The 21,332-nt window shown below is 43.7% G+C and overlaps 1 protein-coding gene across 1 annotated transcript; it reads right to left on the minus strand.

The window, feature by feature from the left end:
- Positions 1-741: 741 nt before the first annotated feature.
- Positions 742-21,020, minus strand: LOC133880820 (alpha-L-fucosidase 2-like). Its single transcript, XM_062319787.1, has 10 exons — positions 20,790-21,020; positions 7,319-7,510; positions 5,929-6,679; positions 5,780-5,829; positions 5,313-5,445; positions 4,621-4,779; positions 1,932-2,156; positions 1,703-1,849; positions 1,469-1,604; positions 742-1,072 (listed from the first exon to the last, which is right to left on the minus strand). Exons 3-8 carry the CDS (start codon positions 6,004-6,006, stop codon positions 1,817-1,819), a joined length of 678 nt encoding a protein of 225 aa, XP_062175771.1. The 5' UTR covers positions 6,007-6,679; positions 7,319-7,510; positions 20,790-21,020; the 3' UTR covers positions 742-1,072; positions 1,469-1,604; positions 1,703-1,816.
- Between the last annotated feature and the right edge of the window lie 312 nt (positions 21,021-21,332).

The raw sequence follows: 21,332 nt of genomic DNA on the forward strand, positions 1-21,332 counted from the left end.
TTAATTGCCAATTGAACGTGTAAACCCTGCCGGATGATATACTCGCCGTGATTGTAGTTCCTCTATAATGTAATCTTTTAATAGAATTCTGGTCCTTGGACCAAAGGCCAACTTCATGAAGGTTTCCTTCCTTCCAGCAGATGTTTACCGTTATCCCACCGCGTGCTTTCAATCCTTTCACGGAACCGTCCGCCCATTTATCCCGTGGAAGAGCAGGAAGTAGGTATAGATCCTTTACGGTGCTCTGGACAAGCATTTCTGCAACTGCTGCCGAAAAACTATAACAAAAGATTTACAGAATCGTCAATCATGAATAATATTCTTACTATCAAGACAGCTTTTAGTTAAACAGATATCTACTTCAAGTGCATGTATATCAAGGGTGTCACTAAAGAAAAACTTTAATCACAAACTCCCAATTACTGCTATGATGATTTTTAATGCTCGGAGTCCGGAATCAGATCCTTTTACAAGGTGAAAACCGGAGTTACATTGTACAGCTGAAACCCTCCTTGCCTTTTCTGAGTACAGTGAGTATATATTACTCGGCACATAATTTTGACACAGATATTCGTGTTCGACCCCAAAATTCTTCACAATGAGACTGCTTGGTGAAAATTTGGGACATGATCCAGAAATTTATGTAAATGCGTGATGGGGTTGCCTTAAATGACAAATTCTTCACAATGAGAGAGTTGGACAGGTGAACTTTTAATATGACAGCCTGCAAAAGATACTGGTGGAAAGCCTCATGTCTCAATAAGCGAATGTTTTTGTCAATGATTACAGTATCTGAGCTCCTACTCCCAAATTCACTTACAGAAGTGCAACAATAAACATGAGGGAATGGAATTTATTATTAACTTTGTGGCTTACCCAAAGTTAGCATCAATCTGGAAAGTGGGGTGTGCAGTGAACAAGTTACTATATTGTCCTCCTTCATAGTCACTTTCATGATCTGGATCTACTAAGTTAATCAAATGCTTGACCATCCGGTATGCGTGCCCACTGTTATGAAGACGAGCCCACAACGCAATTTTCCATGTAGTTGACCATCCTGGACCGTCCTCTCCTGTTTCGTGTCAAGAGAATATAAATGACAATGCTACGATCTTGCTGTTAAAGTAATATCATATTCTAAAAATAATCAGTAATATCAAACCGAAGTAAACAAAAAATACGAATTGGCTAACTGATAAAATGAACTCTTGAGAGAGGCGATCTTCCACTTAGGATGATCATTTCACACTAACTGGCCTATGGCAGCTGCTGTCACAATTAGTTGACTACTGCCATAGTCCCACATAATAATATTTGGCATGTATAAATGTATCACATGGATCAAAATATTTGCTTTTCTAGTGTAATAAAAAATTATCAAGTATAGACCAAATGCAAAATAAAACATAAGAAAAAAAAAAAAAAAAGAATACTTTGAAATCTAAATAGTCAGTTATGACATGAGAACCTCTTTTATAGAGGGTATAATCAGCTGCTTTACATAAGTCTGGCGTTTTCTCAACACTAATTGTATGCCCTGGAAAAAGACCAAAAATATGTGATACATGTCGATGATGCACATCCGGGTCCTGAAAATCTTGTGCCTGCCATAGAACAGAGAGAATTTGTTAGCTCATAACGAATTCAGTTGTTCCAGTTCATAGAAGAACTTCATTAGAAATACTAGAACATAACACCGTACCTTGCAGAAAAAGGCTCAGAAATTAAATTCAAGTTACTAGCGTACCCATTCCATAATGGAACCATCTCTAGCAATTTTTGTTTGTGGTAGCTTCGGTTGAGCCTCAAGGACTTTTCAAACCAGAGAATCCTCAGTTTTTCCCAAAACCTGTTTGCCAGAGAATTATTAGTAATAGAGTTTACCAAGATAGAAGATTAGGATTGATTTGGCCAGCATATAAGAGCTTCACCTCAGCAGCAGAAATAATTGCAGAGAAAACTTCTTGTATGATTGCGATGTCCATGGTTGATGAGTAGCTCACACTGGCAGGCTTACCATTTGGAGCAGTAAACATGTGCTCCGGAGAAGTTGATGGGTTGGTTTCCAAATATCCTCCACGGCCTTCAATCAACCAATCCAACAAAAATGATGCACATCCTTCCAACAAAGGATATGCCTTATTGTTTAGAAAATCCTAAATATGCAGAAATTATCAGCGAACATGTAAATACTAGATATTTTCAGTCAGAAATTATCACCAACACAGAGAAAATGTCATATATGAATCTAGGTAAAAAAAAACTGACATTTCAGTTTTACCAATATTTCCAAGTCCCTGAATCCTCATTTTCTTAATTAGTTTAACCTCAAAACAACAGATAGAGTCAACCAGCTTCAATTACACAACAACAGCAACATGGGCTGCATCTTTTTTTATTTTTCTTTTTGTAAGTAATCGAATTTCTTTAAAACTAAAGGACATACCAAGTACACAAGACTTATACAAGAGAAACACCTAACCAGAAAAAGAAAAAAGAACAAAAAAAGTCAAGGAAATTAGAAATATGTAAACAATCATAGGCAGCCATCCAATGGAAAAAGGGGGTTAAAGAAGAAGGCCTTTAACTCCGCTACCATCCTTTCTCTGTCTTCAAAGTTTCGGTCATTTCTTTCTCTCCAAATACGCCACATCAAGAATAGCGGAATCATCTTCCAAATAGCTTCACTTTAATGGAGCAAGCCAGTTACACCACTACCAAAGAGCCCATTCTTGGAAGCTACCAACTTTGTTTACTTGTCGACAATGTTTGAAGGTAGAGAAAGAGGAAGCAACTGCAAAATGGAGTCTAGGTGTAACGCCTTAGACATAGAGTTACTAGAGATATCCCATTCTTGGACTACGGCCCCCAAAACAAACTAGTCAAGTGCTGAATGAAGAGACTAAATCCCCATCGGCAGGTTTTGAGGATCTTGCAGTGCTCCCCTCCACAAGCAACGGCAACTATGAGCAGATACACTGATCTAAGGGCATTGGAACGCCTGTGGGGGGACTCTCGATAGCCACTCCTAGCGGAGGTTGAATATCGGCAGTAGAGAAGGTCGCTCTGTGCGACGCAAAAGGGCCATCAAGTTGAACAACATGAACACCCAAACCCTTCGCCGCACCCAAGCCTGAGACAAAAAGGCCTAGGTCCCGCTGTCACTGTCCACTTAAGTGGAAGTTTAACTCTGGGATTGAGATAGAACTTTGCTAGAGCACCACTAGGGCCCATTGTAGCCTTTCTTTTAGAGCATTCACAACAGTTACCCTAAAATTATTTTTGTTCCCTATATGTAGGGAAAATCTCAAAAAATCTATAAAAATAGGCTTGCTACAGTTTCCCTCATGTTCCCTAAACACCATGATTGATACAGTTCTACCCAATGCATATTAAAATGAAAAAAAAAAAAAAAAAAAAAAAAAAAAAAAAAAAAACCCGACTCTCCTATCTCACAACTCCCTATACACTCATCATGTTCTATACACAACATCCAAAAATGATCACATCGTTCCTTCTTTCCAAAATCTCCACACACTCGCAGACTCCATTGCTATGTTCTTCCCCTTTGTTTGATTTCTCCTCGATTTGCTCTATTCTTCCCCTTGATCGTGTAGTTGGGCTGTTGGGATTTGATTTGGATTTATCCTTATTAACCATAACTTCCACTAAAGTACCTCTGTAGAGAGATTGAGAGAGAGAGAGACCAGGATTCACATTGAAATATAAAGCTTCTTTGGGTACATTGTGCAACTCTTAAGCCACCAATGTTCCAAAGGCAACCAAAAATGGCTGCCATGCCTTTCTCTGCCCCTTTAAATGGTTTCATGCAAACCAAAATAAACCCAAGTTCTTCTTCTACTCTATGGCCTTCAATGGCTTTTTCAATCCCATCCATCAAAACCTCACTTGGGCCCTCCAAATCAGCCCTTTTTCAACACAGGCTCTCTTTGCAATCATCAACTTTTTCCTGGGTATCTCTTGAAATCTCATTCTTTCAGAGTTAACGCCAGAACGGCAACATAGAAGACTATCTATGATTTCACTGTCAAAGTAAGTGTTTTTGGGGGAAGAACTACTCCTTATTTGGTCCCCCTTCATTCCTTTTAGTTGTAAAGTTTTTTCTATTGTTTGAATTGTGACTCTTCTGAGTAATTTGAGTTCTGAGTAGTGGGTATTGGGTCATGGATTGAGTTCTGAAAAAGTGCTTCACCTTGTTTAAATGTTACTAAAATGTGCATTAGTTCCAATGTCCAATGATTAAGAGTGCAATAAAAAAAGATTCTACAGTCATACAGACATTCTATTATGTTGCAGCAAGCCAGCAACACACCCTTCCACTTCAACAATTACTAAAATGTTAGAATTGATTACCAAAGGACTTTGCTTAGCAGACAGATATACTTTGAAAGGTCTGGACATGTTCGTTTCTACAATATTTCAAATGCTAGAAGACTTCCATGGCCTCTACTAATTCAATAGCTGTGTGCTTAGAGCTGTTGTATAGTGTTCCCTCTCCTAATAAACAAACATCATGCCTATACTAGCAATAAACAAGTTATGGATAAAGCAGGAACCTTTTTTTTTTTTGTTTTCTCATAGGATAAAGCAGGAACTTACTTTGTCCATTTTATAAGTATAATGTTCCCACACATGGGTACAAAGCCATGCTCCTCCCATTGGCCATAAAGCCCACACAGCCTCACCTCGATCTGGTGATGTTTTTGCCCATATGTCAGACACTTGATGGGCAACCCAACCACTTGCTTCATAATTCACCTGCAATATTCAGTGACTATATAAGAAAAGATACGCTTAAAAGTATGTAGAAAAGATAGAATAATAAATTGTCTTAGTGAACACAAAGATCATGGAGGCCACCAAGGGGTTAGGTTGCTACAGGTCTTGCTGGTTTCAAGTCTATCAATGCTTCACAGAATGAGGTATGTACGCCACCACAGTCACATTAGCATGATACAGATACTAATAAAACGAAATTGCATCAGAAACTAAAGAGTCCCTTCTACAGGGTCATCCTATAGGCACTGCACAATCCATACATAAGCAAATTTAAGTTTCTCATATTATTTCAATAATTTATCTAAAGGCTCACTACTGCAACTTGAAATGCTACTTACAGCACCCATGTATCTTTCAATATTGGTTCTTAATAGAACAATATTTGTTATACTTAGGGTGAATGTCATCCATTACAAGTTGCATGAAAAAAAATATTTAACCTTGAACAAAATATATAGATAGATAAAATAAACAGGTCAAAGGACTGTACACTAGAAAGTGAAAATTCTTACTTTTGCAGTTTTGCTCCCATTGATTGACAAAGAAGAAATGTAATCAAACAAGGGTTCCTGGCACTCACTAAGGTCGCAAGGAAGGGAAGGCCAATAGTTCATTTGAAGATTAATGTTCAAGTGAGGAGCACCACTGAATAGAAAAGGAAGGGGTCAAATAAGCAACTATTCATACAAAATCATAGGCAAATAGCCACATGAATTGTGAGGTACCACATGCTATGTTTATGTACTATCATTGAAAGGGAGCAGTTCACCCATGCCATGCATCTAATTCATGTATATAACAAAATAATTAAAAAATAAAAGGTGTAGAGAGGGAAGGGGTAATATTCCTAGAATGTACATTTTTATCTAAATATCTTTCAATCTTGCCTATGTCCCTCTACAAAGCCTAACTTCGTCTATTTCAGGAAAATTAATACACACACTACTACTATGGTGGAGAGAGAGACAGGAAAACATACTCCCATGCAGGTTCAATATCCTTGTTCCATATACCCTGCAGGTTTGCCACCTGAGTTCCAGGTCGGGTACAAGAAATAAGTAAATATCAACCATACTGGAATAAATGCTCCACCAAGGAAGGATCTTCATCAGTTTGAAAAGATTTTACCCTCTCTGCAGTTGAAATGGAATCAGCTTCACTTTCCTTGAAATTTGAATTAGTTACAGAAGACATTACTTTCTTCATCTTCAAAAAGTTATTTCCTAAAAGGCTCTTGGTGCTTTTTGAAAGCTGCAATGAAAATGAAAGAGATTCTGATATTCATCCAAATGATGTATAAAGGTCAGAGTATGACAAATTTTTTATTGACTCCAAAGCATTGATTGACTCTGAAGTAGGATCCTTCTTAGAATCTGAAGGCTTAGTAAATGGCCCACCAAATGAAGATGAAGCCACAAGAAGCAACACAGCCCAATCTGAACCTTCCACCCTCAACTTCCTGTCATCCAAAACCTGTATCACCCCCTAGCCATCGCTAATACTTAAATCAAGAATCACGGAAAACTGAATTCCTTTAGGATTGTCATTTTCATTCACTTTAGGTGAGATCCTTTTTCCAGGACAACTTCCTTCCATTCTTATCTGATTTTTTCCATGTGCTTGTGAAGTATGATGTAACTTGCTGTCTAAAAACACTGTAAATGACAGAGACCCTGATTTGCTTGAAGAAATCTTTGACACAATCACTTGATCTGGATTGGAAGCAAAATGCTCCCTCATAAATTCTTCATCACCAACAGAATATTTTACTCTTACTGTTTGCAGTATCCAAGTCCAGCTCTCTGTAGTAAGTTTCTTCGGCAAATGTAACATGCGAATCATCAAATTCAAGCTTGATGTCCCCAATAAGTTGGTAAACCTTCATCATCATAAAATAATCATTAGGATGTAAATCTCATAAGTCAATCTTTTTAGGAACATGGAAGCTCACCTTGTCAAGTAGCATCGGTAATAGAAATCTTGCCCTCATACAGGCTCACAAATTATGCAGAAAGTTTTGGTAATGTATAAGATGCACACCACATATACATAAGACCACCATCAAGAGATGAGGCAAATTAGCGTGACAAAAATTAACTAAAATGCTTAGCGAGAGGGTAATTCAGCAGCATAAGGCATCGTATGATCAGTAAAAGCCAAATGCAAACCTATTATGGAAGCAAGAATACATCAGGCACTCAAGACAGTCGCAAACTATCATGTTCAGCTATTATGTTTCATATCTAACATCTCATTTGTGCGATGTATAAGCCTCAATTATAAAATATTTAAAAAAAAAAATGGACAGTTTGCATATGTACCAGCAGTGCCCCATGGTAGATAACAGATTAAATAGAATACATGACGCACTACTGACAAGCAACAAAGGTTCAAACTGAATTGCATGGGTTGTTTTACAGGAGAATAAGCTTGAGAACTCCATAAATCTCGTTGAACATCAAATTTACTGAGTTAAAAAATGAAGAATAGCAGCATCAAATGTAATGAAATTACATACATCTGAAGGTGCTCCTGACAACTTGATCGCTGCTGCAGTGGCTTCAGCATACTCACCATTATCAACAAGTTTTCTGACCTCTGTTAGTGCCTCTGGAGCATTTGGGTTGGTATAGTTCCCTGGGGTCCCAGTCCAGAGCGTGTCCTCTCCGTAATAATTGAAATAAAATAACCATTACTTATTACTACCTGCCTGTGGAGGTCAGCTGAATCATTGTATGACAGGGGAAGTAGATGCATATAATAGTAAAACACTCTATTTGGTTACTGTAACATATGGAAAGAAAATAAATCTCCATCAAGATTTCCACGCGTGTTATTGTCTGGGACCATTTAAACAAAAATGATCCAGACAGTGATGGACGTTTTATCTTTTAGAAACAATAACAACATAAACTCAAGTCCCATCTCTCTTTGCCTCAGGAATCTCAGCAACCAAATGCAGAGGTACTTGACAGATAAGATAACACATATAAATTTACCGGATATGATTTATTAAAACAGGTGGAATAAAAGAAAGTGAACTCAAATTCAAGAACAACATCCCCTAATTATAACCAAAATTCTCAGAGACTAAGTTGAGTGCACCAAGATTGTTGGTAAATGCAAAAGTAAATCTTTCATTTCAAACCCAGTCACTCCAAGCATTTCAAGTATCTTGAGTGCTAAATGATTGTAGTAATTAATTCCAACAGTTTGGTTGCTTAGAAAATGTTACAACATGAACAAGTCACAATGTCAAATCTTCGATCTTAGAAATAAGGGGATAGAAAAACAAAATCATAGATATCACTGGAGTTCACTACAAGCATTTCTACCAAATCCAGTAACACTTAGCCTCCACATGGCCATCCAAATGTAGGATTGCAACAACAAAAATATAAACAAAAAACTAAATTATATTTACTAATCAATAAGGAGACAAATTATATAAACTCAAACCCCTTGATGCTAAAAATAGTTAGAAATTTATTAAAAACGTAAAGATATAGTTTAGCTTTTTAAAAAAAAAAATGTTCAACATAAGCAACCCTATTCAATTGTTTTCCTTATTTGATTTTCGTTTTTTCCCTTTTCTTTTCTTTTTTTGGAATAAACAAAACCAACAGCTTTCACAAAACCCAGAATTTTCTTTTCATTGCTTTCGTTGGTACAGTTTCTGGTATGGTGACGTGTCGCCTAAGGATTCGCTGCCTGAGTTTCTTCCGAACGCTTCAACCCTGCAAAGAGGAACAAACAACTCGTCGGGGGTGCCGACCACGCCCACTCCGATGCCTAAGTCAGTCTAAAAAGTTTTCTGTAGAGAATCCTTAATCTTAATCTCAAGAGCCTAGAGAATTCGTATCTTTATACCTGGTGTGACGGTCTTTATTTATAGGCCTGGACCCTCTTGACATTGAGTTGGATTAGGAGTTTGAGTCCTAGCCTGGTTTGAGTTTTAACCATATCTTCTGGGGATTTGAGTAGGAGTGTTGAATCCGCATTTGATTGCGTTTGTTCTTCTTTAAATTTGATTCCATGTCAATAACCATCTTATCCCATAAATCATGGATCTGTAGTTTATCCCTGATCTCCTGGGATTCTATCCTTATCGAATTCTGAGACGGGTGTAGCGCATGGCACCTTCTTAGGAGATTGTAGCACATTTCAGCTGACCTCCGAGGTGATGATATCCGAGACGTTTCTGCTCTTACCTGGAGATCTCGAAATATATATTCGCATCATAACAGGGTTGTGTAAGTCCGAGATGTTTATACTCCGAGATGTTGACTCATCCAATGAATATCACCCCGAGAAGATACCGCACCGACTCGATATCATACAGAGGTGTTATTACTCCGAGGCACAAATATCCGAGATGTGTTCACTCCATCTTGGCTGGGAGATCTCGGGATATTTTACATACCGTAACCTGGAATGTTAAGGCCGAGACATCGTCATATCTCCGAGATGTCTTCGGACCTAAACGACCTCCCCTTCACTGGATGGAACCATGCGGAACAAGTAGCCGAGACATAACTCCGAGATGTCATTGGATCCACGTGTCTCTAGGGTTGATTTTATCCCTAACAGTTACCCCCCTAATTCTCTAATTTCAGAAATAAACGGAAATAAGAGAATTACTTTCCGGCTGCCAGTCTGTATCTGATGTTTGTGCAGGGCGCGTCTTTTCAATAGTTCAAATTTTAAATTTGACCGCTTCTTTTCCCAATGTCGACGTCATCTCTGCACAGCCGCCTTTTTGTCATCATTAAATGGTATTGTCAAGGCAGCGTATTTAATGCTGAATTTACGGAAGGCGCGCCTTTTCACCTTCGGAAATTTTGAATCGACAGCGCCCTTTGGCATTTTCGGACACGTGGTAGTGTGGGCATTTAAAGTTGGGATATTTTACTGTTCATTCACTGATACTTCCTTTTCTCGATACTCCATTGTCGTCTTCCTCCCCAAACTTTTCCTTTCTCTGTATTTTTCTGTTTCTGCCTTTCTTCTTTCTTCCATGGCTCCCAAGAAAGCTGTCTCAGCCTCGTCTCGGGCTCGGACAAAGAGATCCGACGGCTCTGTGGATCTTTCTCCTTTGGAGAGCAGGGTCGATTCCATCATCTTCGCGAAGCATGAGGGTGTTCTTCGCTCGAACTATGAAATTTCTCCAACTGTGAAGATGTTCTATCAGGCGCCTGGAGCTCGGTCCATTAGTGGCGGCGATATTACCCTCTATGAGAGGATGTTTCTTGCTGGGCTCCGATTACCGTTTCCGGAGATTGCTCGAGACTTCGTTCTCTTTCTGATGATCGCGCCCAGTCAGGTAATGCCCAATGCCTGGCGATATCTGTTTGCCTCTTACATTCTGTGGAGGCTTGTGTTGAAGAAGGAGATGACCATTCCGCAGTTCTTCAACATCTACAGGCCGAGGCAGACTGCAGAGGGGATGATAGAACTCTGCGTTCGTCACCCGCCTGTCTTCATCAAGCTCAAGAGTGGGCTGACGAACAACAAGTTCTGGGAGATGCAATTCTTCAGAGTTTCCGGGGAATGGGAGTGCCCCGAAGGTACTCTTCTTCCTGAAGACTGTATGATGCCTCGAACTTGGCGATTGCTGCGATCTGACCGAAGCGACCCCCCTTCACTCATTGTATCCGAATTGGAGGATGTTAAGGAGATAAGTGGGTGGTCCGCTGCCAGGGTCAAGGCCGAAAAGTTTGAAGAGGTTGATTTCGATAATCTCGTCACCGAGGAGAATCTGAGGCAGTTTCTCGGATACGACATTCCGAGAGATAAACAGCTAATCACCAAGAGGGGAGCTGTCAAGAAGAGGAATGACGCCCCTCCATCCCCGAGGCCTGCTACCAAGAAGAGGTCGTTCAAAAATTCTGAGGAAGTTCTCGGGGATGTTCCTGCACAAAAGAAACAAAAGATTCCTTTGGCCGCTTCGGGTGCCAGGAGGACTTCTTCTTCGGCTCCATCACCTAGGGTGAGCGTTGAAGAGGGGTCTGCCAGCTTTCGGGATTTCATTCCCGAGGTTAGCCCCGCTCCTTCTTTTGTTCTACGGGATGAGTCTGGCTCCGAGGCTTCATTCCATGGTGAACAATGTGCGGTGCCTGAGGGCTCTGGAGAAGGAGAAGGAAATATACCTGAGGCCCGAGACGTCCCAGTCGCGCGTAGGGTGAAACATCTGGCCAAGAAGCGGAAGCTCACAGGCCAGGACCGAATGGCTCAAAGACTCGCGGACGCCGGGCGTTTGTGGGGTAAAGCGGTTATAATACCTTCCGATCCTGTCGCTTCAAGTGGTGACTCTCTTGAAGAGATGGATGAGGAAACTGGTACCCCCCGAGACGAGCCTCTGGTTGAAGAGTCTGAAGTAGAAAGTACTCCCCGAACTCCTTCTTCAGAACGTCCAGAGACGCCACCACCCCCCGAAATAACTCCCCATATCAAAGTGCCTGAGGAGCCTCGGATCGACCCCGAGAACGTTATCCCTGAAGCAAGTGTGCTTCCCGAGACTTCTGTTCGTGCCGAGGCTGGCCCTTCTGGACTAAGATCTGTCGGGTCTGAAGCGGCTCCAAGTGCAGGGGCTGAACCTCATGCGGGTCCCAGCCCTTCCCCTAGGGTCTCGGTTGGTTTCGATGTTTTGGGCAGGGGTCTTCTGGGTCATCCGATGGAGGCCATAAAGAACTTAATCCCCGAGGGATATCTAGGGAGTGCAGGGGTGTCTTCTCCCGAGAAAATTGCTCAAGGCATTCTTATCTCTCATTATCAAGTAAGTTTCTGGAACTAGGCCTTTTCATTCCGCTTGCATCTTGATTCTGACTTTGCTTACTTTTCTTTTCACAGCTCCTTGTGAAGATGACAGCCCTCTGGCAGAAGTACGAGAATCGTCCTGCGCCTCCGCCTACTCCTGCCCCCTAAGTGCAAGCTCGTATCTCGGGTTTAGAGAACGAAGTTGCGATGCTGAAGTCTCTTCTTCAGTCCAAGGACGAGGAACTCGCCTCTCGGAACTCGATCATATCCGAGATGCGTTCTGCTAACGCTCGCTTGAGGAAAGAAGTACTGGAGGCCAACGATCGGTACGCTCGCTCTGTTGAAAGTCTTTCTTCCGAGCTGGATCGCGCAGATCAATTGTCTACCCGTCTGTCGGCTGTGCAGAACGAATGCTCCGAGGCGTGCAAGAATGCTTTGAGTGCCGAAGCCGAAAAGGACAAGCTCAAAGATGAAGTTGAAAGACTTACAGCCGAGAGGGATAAAGCTCTCAAGGCGCAGGATCACTCGGAGAGTCTCTTGATTCGGCTTAGGACCAGATATGACGCCGATCGGGTAAAGCTCAAGCGTTACCAGAAGCAGTTGAGCTATGCACCACATCTTCGGGATCAGAGTTGGTGTCGGGGTTGTCATTGGGGTTTCGAAAATTTTCGAACTTTGGTGATGAATCCCCAATACAAATTTGATCCTGAGACGGTTGGTCCGATGCTGGTGGGTTTTCCTGAAGAAGCCATCCAGGAGATGGAGGAGTTCGGTAAGGAGTTCATGCCCGATGTCCCGAATTGGGGTCTTGACGCGCCAAATCCCGAGGAAGACCCTCTTGACGATCCTGCCAGCTAGACGATGTTTCTTGTCTTGAATTTTTATCTTCTTTTTCCTTTTCCTGTACAAAACTTTGAATATGATATATTTTGGATGAAATTTCTATCTTTTAATTCTTTCTTTTCTGATCATGGTATTCAAAGAAGCCTTTTACTTAGGCATTTTCTTTTTCGTAATCTCTTCGTATTCTCTGAGGGATTGACTTTTCCTGTTTTTGGTGTTTGGACAAACCGAAAAACCTTTCCTGCTCTTGGTGATTGACAAACCGAGAGACTTTTCTGCTCACCTTAAAGAGCTACCCCCCATAACCTTAGTCTGCGACCGCAGGCTAAGTCGTTCGGGGTAGGTAGTCAGGTTGTTGAGCTTTACCTTTCTGTTCGGTAATCTTTGTAACCTGTAAGAGACCTCATATGTTACTGAAATGAAATCATGACTTGAAATATTCACCTTTTAATTTCTTTATCTCTGAAGGCTTCAATCTTTCAACATTCTATACCTCCAACCGAGAGGTTTTCTTGTCTTAGTGTTCTTTTCCTAACCACTTCGGGTTGTCTAAGGAAAGGACGTGGGCAGATTCTTTCCTGGATGCTATGGTCCTTCCGAAAACCTGCAATCCTGCATTGATAGCCTTTATTGGGCTGACCTTTAGGTTTTCCTTGCTCTCGGTTTGGAAAGACCGAGAGACTTTTCCTGCTCTTGGTGTTGAATGACCAAGAGACTTTTCTTGCTCTCGGTTTTGGACAAACCGAGAGGCTTTTCCTGCTCTCGGTACTGAGTGACCGAAAGACTTTTCCTGCTCTTGGTGTTGAATGACCAAGAGACTTTTCTTGCTCTCGGTTTTGGACAAACCGAGAGGCTTTTCCTGCTCTCGGTGCTGAGTGACCGAGAGACCTTTCCTGCTCTTGGTGTTGAATGACCAAGAGACTTTTCTTGCTCTCGGTTTTGGACAAACCGAGAGGCTTTTCCTGCTCTCGGTACTGAGTGACCGAAAGACTTTTCCTGCTCTTGGTGTTGAATGACCAAGAGACTTTTCTTGCTCTCGGTTTTGGACAAACCGAGAGGCTTTTCCTGCTCTCGGTGCTGAGTGACCGAGAGACTTTTCCTGCTCTTGGTGTTGAATGACCAAGAGACTTTTCTTGCTCTCGGTTTTGGACAAACCGAGAGGCTTTTCCTGCTCTCGGTGCTGAGTGACCGAGAGACTTTTCCTGCTCTTGGTGTTGAATGACCAAGAGACTTTTCTTGCTCTCGGTTTTGGACAAACCGAGAGGCTTTTCCTGCTCTCGGTGCTGAGTGACCGAGAGACTTTTCCTGCTCTTGGTGTTGAATGACCAAGAGACTTTTCTTGCTCTCGGTTTTGGACAAACCGAGAGGCTTTTCCTGCTTTCGGTGCTGAGTGACCGAGAGACTTTTCCTGCTCTTGGTGTTGAATGACCAAGAGACTTTTCTTGCTCTCGGTTTTGGACAAACCGAGAGGCTTTTCCTGCTCTCGGTACTGAGTGACCGAGAGACTTTTCCTAAGTATATAGATCGGATTGATTCTTGGATTTCTGCGATTGTCAGTAGATACTGGGAATAGACATTCTTTATTGAATATGAAATTGTTTGTAAAAAACTGAAAAAAGAAAACAATGAACTACATAAAATATTTTTTCAGGTGCTCGGCATTCCATGATCTTGGAAGTATCTTTCCGGTCTCGGTCATCAAGCGATAAGCTCCCTTCTGATGGCATCCTATTACCTTGTAGGGGCCTTCCCATCCGGGTCCCATTTTGCCTTCCGTTGGATCTTTCGTCATCAAGCTCACCTTCCTGAGTACCCAATCTCCGATTTGGAACTTTCTGGGTACCACCTGTTTGTTAAAGTACCGAGCCGTTCGATTCTGATATGCCGCCCATGTGACATGAGCGTCGTCTCTTTTCTCCTGCAACAGGTCCAGGTGTACCTTAGCATTCTCGTCGTTGAGTCCTGGATTGTAGTGAGCCACCCGGAAGCTTGGAGATTCTACTTCCACAGGAATCACCGCCTCGGTTCCGTATGTAAGTGAGAATGGTGTCTCGCCCGTTGGAGTTCTTCTGGTGGTTCGGTACGACCACAGCACCTCTGGAACGTAATCGACCCATGCTCCTTTCTTCTTATCAAGCTTTTTCTTCAGGATCTTTACCAAGGTCTTGTTTGTCGCCTCTACTTGACCATTTGCCTTCGGGTATTGTACCGAAGCATAATGGTTTCGGATACGGAGCTCCGAACACCACTTCCGAAACGGTTCACAGTCAAACTGCTTTCCATTATCTGTGACGAAAGCATGGGGAATCCCGAACCGGCATACCACTGACTTCCAGAGGAAGGTTATGGCATTCGCAGTAGTTATAGCTGCTAATGCTTCTGCTTCCGCCCATTTAGTAAAGTAATCTACAGCTACAATCAAGAACTTCCGTCCACCTTTTCCTACCGGCATCGGACCAACTATATCCACCCCCCATTTTGCAAATGGCCATGGAGAAGTGAGGGGGATGAGCTTCTCGGGACTCGCTTTCATGATTCTTGCGAATCTCTGGCATTTATCACAGGCTTTGACAAGAAGAGCTGAGTCTTTTTTGATCGTGGGCCAATAGTAACCTGCTCGGATGGTTTTTTGCGCCAGCATCCTTCCTCCTGAGTGGTCTCCGCACACTCCTTCATGAATTTCCCTGAGGACATAATTCGACTCCGCCTTGGAGAGGCATTTGAGAAGGGGTTCGGAATATCCCCTTTTGTACAGTGTCTCCCCGAGAAGGCAAAACCGTGCTGCTTGTATCTTCACCCTCCGAGCTGCAACCTTATCTTCGGGCAACAACCCATGTCTAAGGAACTGGATGATGTCCCTAGCCCACTTTGGCTCCTTCGGTGATGAGTCTACTTCCATAACCTTGGTCCTCGGGGCTATTGAAGGCTCGGTAAGAACAATAATTTGCCTTCTTGATGCTTCCATCTCTTCCTCTGTTCCCGACGCTATCTTTGAGAATTCATCAGCTCGAATGTTTTCTTCCCGAGGTATTTTTGTGATGACAAACCTTTCAAAGTAGGACTGGAATCTTCGTACTTCTTCCAAATAACTGGCCATTCTATCTTCTTGTGCTTCGAATTGCCCTTGAACTTGGCCTACGACCACCTGAGAGTCACTCCGGATTTCGACATTGGTTGCCCCCATCTCTCGGGATAATGCCAAACCTGCTATCACCGCTTCGTACTCAGCTTCATTGTTTGTTGTAACGAAGTCCAGTTTCACAGCAAAACCGAACTCTTGCCCTTCGGGATTTCTGAGGAGGACTCCTACTCCGCTTCTGCTCTGTGTAGAGGAGCCATCTACAAACACAACCCAGGTTGACTCCTTAGGAAGTTTTTCTGCTTCAGGAATGTTACAGAATTCTACCAGGAAATCTGCTAGAGCCTGTCCTTTGATAGCCGTCTGAGGATGAAACTCGATATCAAATTGTCCGAGTTCCACCGCCCAGTTGACTAATCTTCCCGAGAGATCAGGCTTTTGCAACACCTTCTTCATTGGATACTCGGTTAAAACTCGGATAGCGTGAGCTTGAAAGTATGGCCTCAATCTTCTAGCTGAAATGATTAAAGCGAACGCCAACTTCTCGATCCGAGGGTACCTCCCCTCCGCACCATGAAGTTCTTTGCTTGTAAAGTAGACCGGTTTCTGAACCCCTGAATCTTCTCGGACTAGCACCGAGCTTACTGCTGAGGGAGAGACTGCCAGATAGAGATAAAGAATCTCCCCTTCGGTTGGGCAGCTCAACAGTGGTGGGTTGGCCAGATATTCCTTCAATTTTTCGAAAGCTTCCTCACACTCCTCACTCCATATAAATGCTTTTCGGAAAATTTTAAAGAAGGGAAGGCACTTATCTGTTGACCGTGATATGAAACGGTTCAAGGCTGCAATTCTCCCTGTCAGTCGTTGAAGTTGTTTTGTTGTTCTCGGGGCCTCCATCTCGAGGACAGCTCTGACCTTCTCTGGATTAGCTTCAATGCCCCTTTGTGACACCATAAACCCCAGGAACTTGCCTGAAGAAACTCCGAAAGCGCACTTTGCGGGGTTGAGCTTCATGTTGTATTTTCTTAGAGTCTGAAAAGTTTCTCGGAGGTCCTCTATGTGTTTGTTTGCCCGTACACTCTTAACCAGCAGGTCATCTACGTATGCCTCAACGTTTCGGCCAATTTGACTTTGAAACATCCGGTTCACCAGTCGTTGATATGTGGCTCCAGCATTCTTCAATCCGAAGGGCATCATCTTATAGCAGTAAAGTCCTCGGTCTGTGATGAAAGCAGTTTTCTCCTGGTCTGTTTCTTCCATGCAGATCTGATTGTACCCCGAGAAGGCATCCATGAAGCTCAAGAGCTCATGCCCAGCCGTCGAATCCACCAATAAATCAATCCGAGGCAGGGGAAAGCTATCCTTCGGACATGCTTTATTCAAGTCGGTGAAATCTACGCACATCCTCCACTTCCCGTTAGACTTCTTTACCAGCACTACATTGGCCAGCCACTCGGGATAATCCACCTCTCGGATGAATCCAGCTTTCAGCAACTTCTCTACTTCTTCAGCAACTGCCATGTTTCGTTCGGCAGCAAAAGCTCTTCTTCTCTGCTTCACAGGGCGATAATTCGGGTCCACATTCAGCTTATGGACTATAATCGAGGGATCAATCCCCGGCATGTCTTCATGGCTCCAGGCAAATACATCTTTGTTGCGCCTCAAGAATGCCACCAGATCTTCCTTTATGGGTTGAGGGAGTTGTGAGCCTATTTGAATTTTGTTTCCCGAGTCGCCTATCTCGAACTCCTCCAAGGCTTCCACAGGCTCCCCCAACGGTGATTGCTATTTTCCATCCTCCTTAGTTTTCTCCCCCCGACCGTGCTGCCTCGGGGTATCTTTCAAGGACAGATTGTAGCATCTCCTAGCCTCCTTCTGATCTCCTTTTACCTCTCCAACTCCTTCTTCTGTTGGAAACTTCATGCTGAGATGTGGTGTTGAAGTCACTGCTTTGAAATCGTTGAGAGCCGTACGTCCTATAATTGCATTGTAGGCCGAGACCTTATCAACTATTAGGAATTTCACCATAATGACTTTTTGCCTTGGATAGGTCCCGGCTGTCACAGGTAAATCGATAGAACCGAGAGGCAACACCTTCTCTCCGGCAAAACCCTGTAGCTGGCACGAGACCGGAACCAACTTCTCTAATGGAACACCCATGTGATCAAAAGCTGATTTAAACAGAATATTAGCCGAGCTCCCAGTGTCAATGAGGATCCGCCGGGTCTGATAGTTTGCTATGGTCAAGGTGACCACAAGGGCGTCTGTGTGCGGAAGCGAGACTCCAGCATAATCATCATCAGAAAACCCTATAACCAAAGGGTTATATTTCCGAGACTTTGGGGGCCTTTGGACCGAGTAAACTTCGAAATCATCGAGCTGTCTAGCGTATGCTTTCCGAGCCGAGTTGGACTCGCCTCCTCCTCCGAATCCTCCCGAGATGGTATGGATGATAGGGATATTGCCTTGCTGCGCCCCCCGAGGCCTGCTTCTACTTCTCTCCCTTCTTTCGTCCCTCCGAGGCCGAGGCGCTGGCTCTCGGCTTCTTTCTCTTCTTTCATCTTGTCTCGGTTGATAATTTCTTCTATTATCCCGATCTTCTTCCCTCCTAGGCCTCGGATAGTGATCCCGCTCCTGTTGATTCCTCTCATTGGCGAGGAATCGGACTAGCTTCCCATTCTCAATGAATTTCTCGATCAACTGCCTCAATGAAACACATTGCTCGGTCAGATGACCGTGTGAATCGTGGAAGGCGCAGTACTTGTGAGCCAAGTACGGAGGGGGATTTCCTTGAATGGGTCTCGGTTTCTGGTAATTCGGATCTTTCTTGAGTTCCATGAGCACCTCGGTGATGGAGGTGTTCAACGGTGTCCACTTGTAATCTCCGAAATTTTTCTTCACCTTCTTATATTCTGCGGGACCAGCATCCTGTACGGGCTCAGGATTCTTCTTTTTCTTAGGCTTCTCGGTGGACGGCTGCTGTTGTTGCTGGGAATTACTGAGGAGGGCTCGGAGCGTTTCTTCCTGGTTGATGTACCTGTCCATCTTCACCATAAAGGTTTGAAGATCTTTCGGCGGTTTCAACGCCAATTCCGCCATCAGAGGTCCATCTTTTTTCAAGCCTTGAAAAATTGCACCATAAATGAAGTCGTCTGGTGCACTCTCTGTGTTCAGCTTCTCCTGGTTGAACCTCCACAAATAGTCTTTTAGAGACTCATTTGGTCCCTGCTGCACAGAGAGTAAGTACCCTCGGGGTTTTCTTCTAGCTCTCCCGGATACGAACTGGGCCAGGAATTTTCGTCCAAGGGTGTCGAAGCAATCAATCGACCTTGGTGCGAGATTCCTGAGCCAGTCTCGGGCTTTTCCTGACAGGGTGAGAGGAAAAGCTCGGCATGCCACAACATCTGGTGTCTTGTGCAGGGAGACATGGGACCTGAAATTGTCCAAATGCTCCACTGGATCTTCGCTGCCTGAGAAGACAGGAATGTCAGGTACCTTGAGTCTTCCAGGTAAGTCGCAGTTGGACACTTCTTCGGTGAATATGGACTCATTGTGCTGGAAGAGGTTGTCAACAAGGGACTCCTTCCCATCACGCCTCTGGTCAATCGTCTTTGACAGCATATCATATTTTGCGCCCAGATCCTGGACCATCTTCTGCAACCTCCTTTCTGCCTCCATGGGTGGAACCGGATTGATGGGCTCTCCACGATTCTCGTTCCGCCCGGCTCTCTCTCCATGGTTCTCGTTCCGGCCGGCTCTCTCTTCATGGTTCTCGTTCCGGCCGGCTCTCTCTTCATGGTTCTCGTTCTGCCCGTCATGATTCTCGTTCCGCCCGTCATGATTCTCGTTCCGCCCGTTTCTCTCTCCTGAACCTTCATGGTTTGTCCCATCGGCTACGTCATGATTGGGTGGCGGAGTTCGTGCGGCTAGGAGCACAGCGTTCTGAGCCAACAAATCCTCCACATTCTTCTGCGCCTGGGCTAACTGTTGACTCAGTTGGGTTATCCGGGCCTCTGGATCCGCAGATTCTGCTTCTCCACGAGCATCGTCTCGGCTGGTTGGCGGCACTTCGTTTAAGATCGATTTGGAACGTCTCGTTGTCACCATTGCGGATTTGTTTTTCGCAAGAACAAATTGATCGTTCCCACAGACGGCGCCAAACTGTTGGTACAGTTTCCGGTATGGTGACGTGTCGCCTAAGGATTCGCTGCCTGAGTTTCTTCCGAACGCTTCAACCCTGCAAAGAGGAACAAACAACTCGTCGGGGGTGCCGACCACGCCCACTCCGATGCCTAAGTCAGTCTAAAAAGTTTTCTGTAGAGAATCCTTAATCTTAATCTCAAGAGCCTAGAGAATTCGTATCTTTATACCTGGTGTGACGGTCTTTATTTATAGGCCTGGACCCTCTTGACATTGAGTTGGATTAGGAGTTTGAGTCCTAGCCTGGTTTGAGTTTTAACCATATCTTCTGGGGATTTGAGTAGGAGTGTTGAATCCGCATTTGATTGCGTTTGTTCTTCTTTAAATTTGATTCCATGTCAATAACCATCTTATCCCATAAATCATGGATCTGTAGTTTATCCCTGATCTCCTGGGATTCTATCCTTATCGAATTCTGAGACGGGTGTAGCGCATGGCACCTTCTTAGGAGATTGTAGCACATTTCAGCTGACCTCCGAGGTGATGATATCCGAGACGTTTCTGCTCTTACCTGGAGATCTCGAAATATATATTCGCATCATAACAGGGTTGTGTAAGTCCGAGATGTTTATACTCCGAGATGTTGACTCATCCAATGAATATCACCCCGAGAAGATACCGCACCGACTCGATATCATACAGAGGTGTTATTACTCCGAGGCACAAATATCCGAGATGTGTTCACTCCATCTTGGCTGGGAGATCTCGGGATATTTTACATACCGTAACCTGGAATGTTAAGGCCGAGACATCGTCATATCTCCGAGATGTCTTCGGACCTAAACGACCTCCCCTTCACTGGATGGAACCATGCGGAACAAGTAGCCGAGACATAACTCCGAGATGTCATTGGATCCACGTGTCTCTAGGGTTGATTTTATCCCTAACAATAAGCAACCCTATTCAATTGTTTTCCTTATTTGATTTTCGTCTTTTCCCTTTTCTTTTCTTTTTTTGGAATAAACAAAACCAACAGCTTTCACAAAACCCAGAATTTTCTTTTCATTGCTTTCGTTTTTTTCCCCAAACAAATTTATAACTAAATAAGTTTACTATCAAAATCCAAATAACAGTTCTTCGATGCAAAGGGGAATGTGGCATTGCTTTTTACCATTAAGCTGGAGAGTTTCTGTTGCCACACCCCCCCAAACCATAGCTCCAAGCCGCCCATTCCCAATAGGAACCGCATTGGTCCAGTGCATCGCCGGCCCAGAAAATGTAACCTTCAAAGGCTTAGAACTCTCTGCATCCTCTAAACTCGGACTCCAGAGTTCCTTCTCTGCCGGTGGCCGCACCAGAACCCACTCACCATCCTCCATTACCAAAACAGCCAAACCCAGAAAGAGTATTGTTCAACAACAGCAACAGCAACAAGAAAGACGCTTTGTGTGTGTCTCTCTCTCTCTCTGTGAGTGTGATACAGTAAAGGTGGGGTGGTTGGGGAGGCAGAGAGGCTGCCTTGGCTTTGAATTTCACATGGCATGTAGGTGAAGATGTGAAGTAACCAGGTCCGGGTCCACGCTACGCGGCATTTTCTGTAGAAGCTTATCCTGATGATGTGCCGTGGCGTGTGAGTCTGACATCATAATTCAGTGCACGCGGCGCGATGTGCTCTCGAGCGAACCTAGGTAGATTGAGATTCTCTTGTCTTTTT

The sequence above is a fragment of the Alnus glutinosa genome, chromosome 11 (assembly GCF_958979055.1).
Source record: "Alnus glutinosa chromosome 11, dhAlnGlut1.1, whole genome shotgun sequence".
Taxonomy (NCBI): Eukaryota; Viridiplantae; Streptophyta; class Magnoliopsida; order Fagales; family Betulaceae; genus Alnus; species Alnus glutinosa.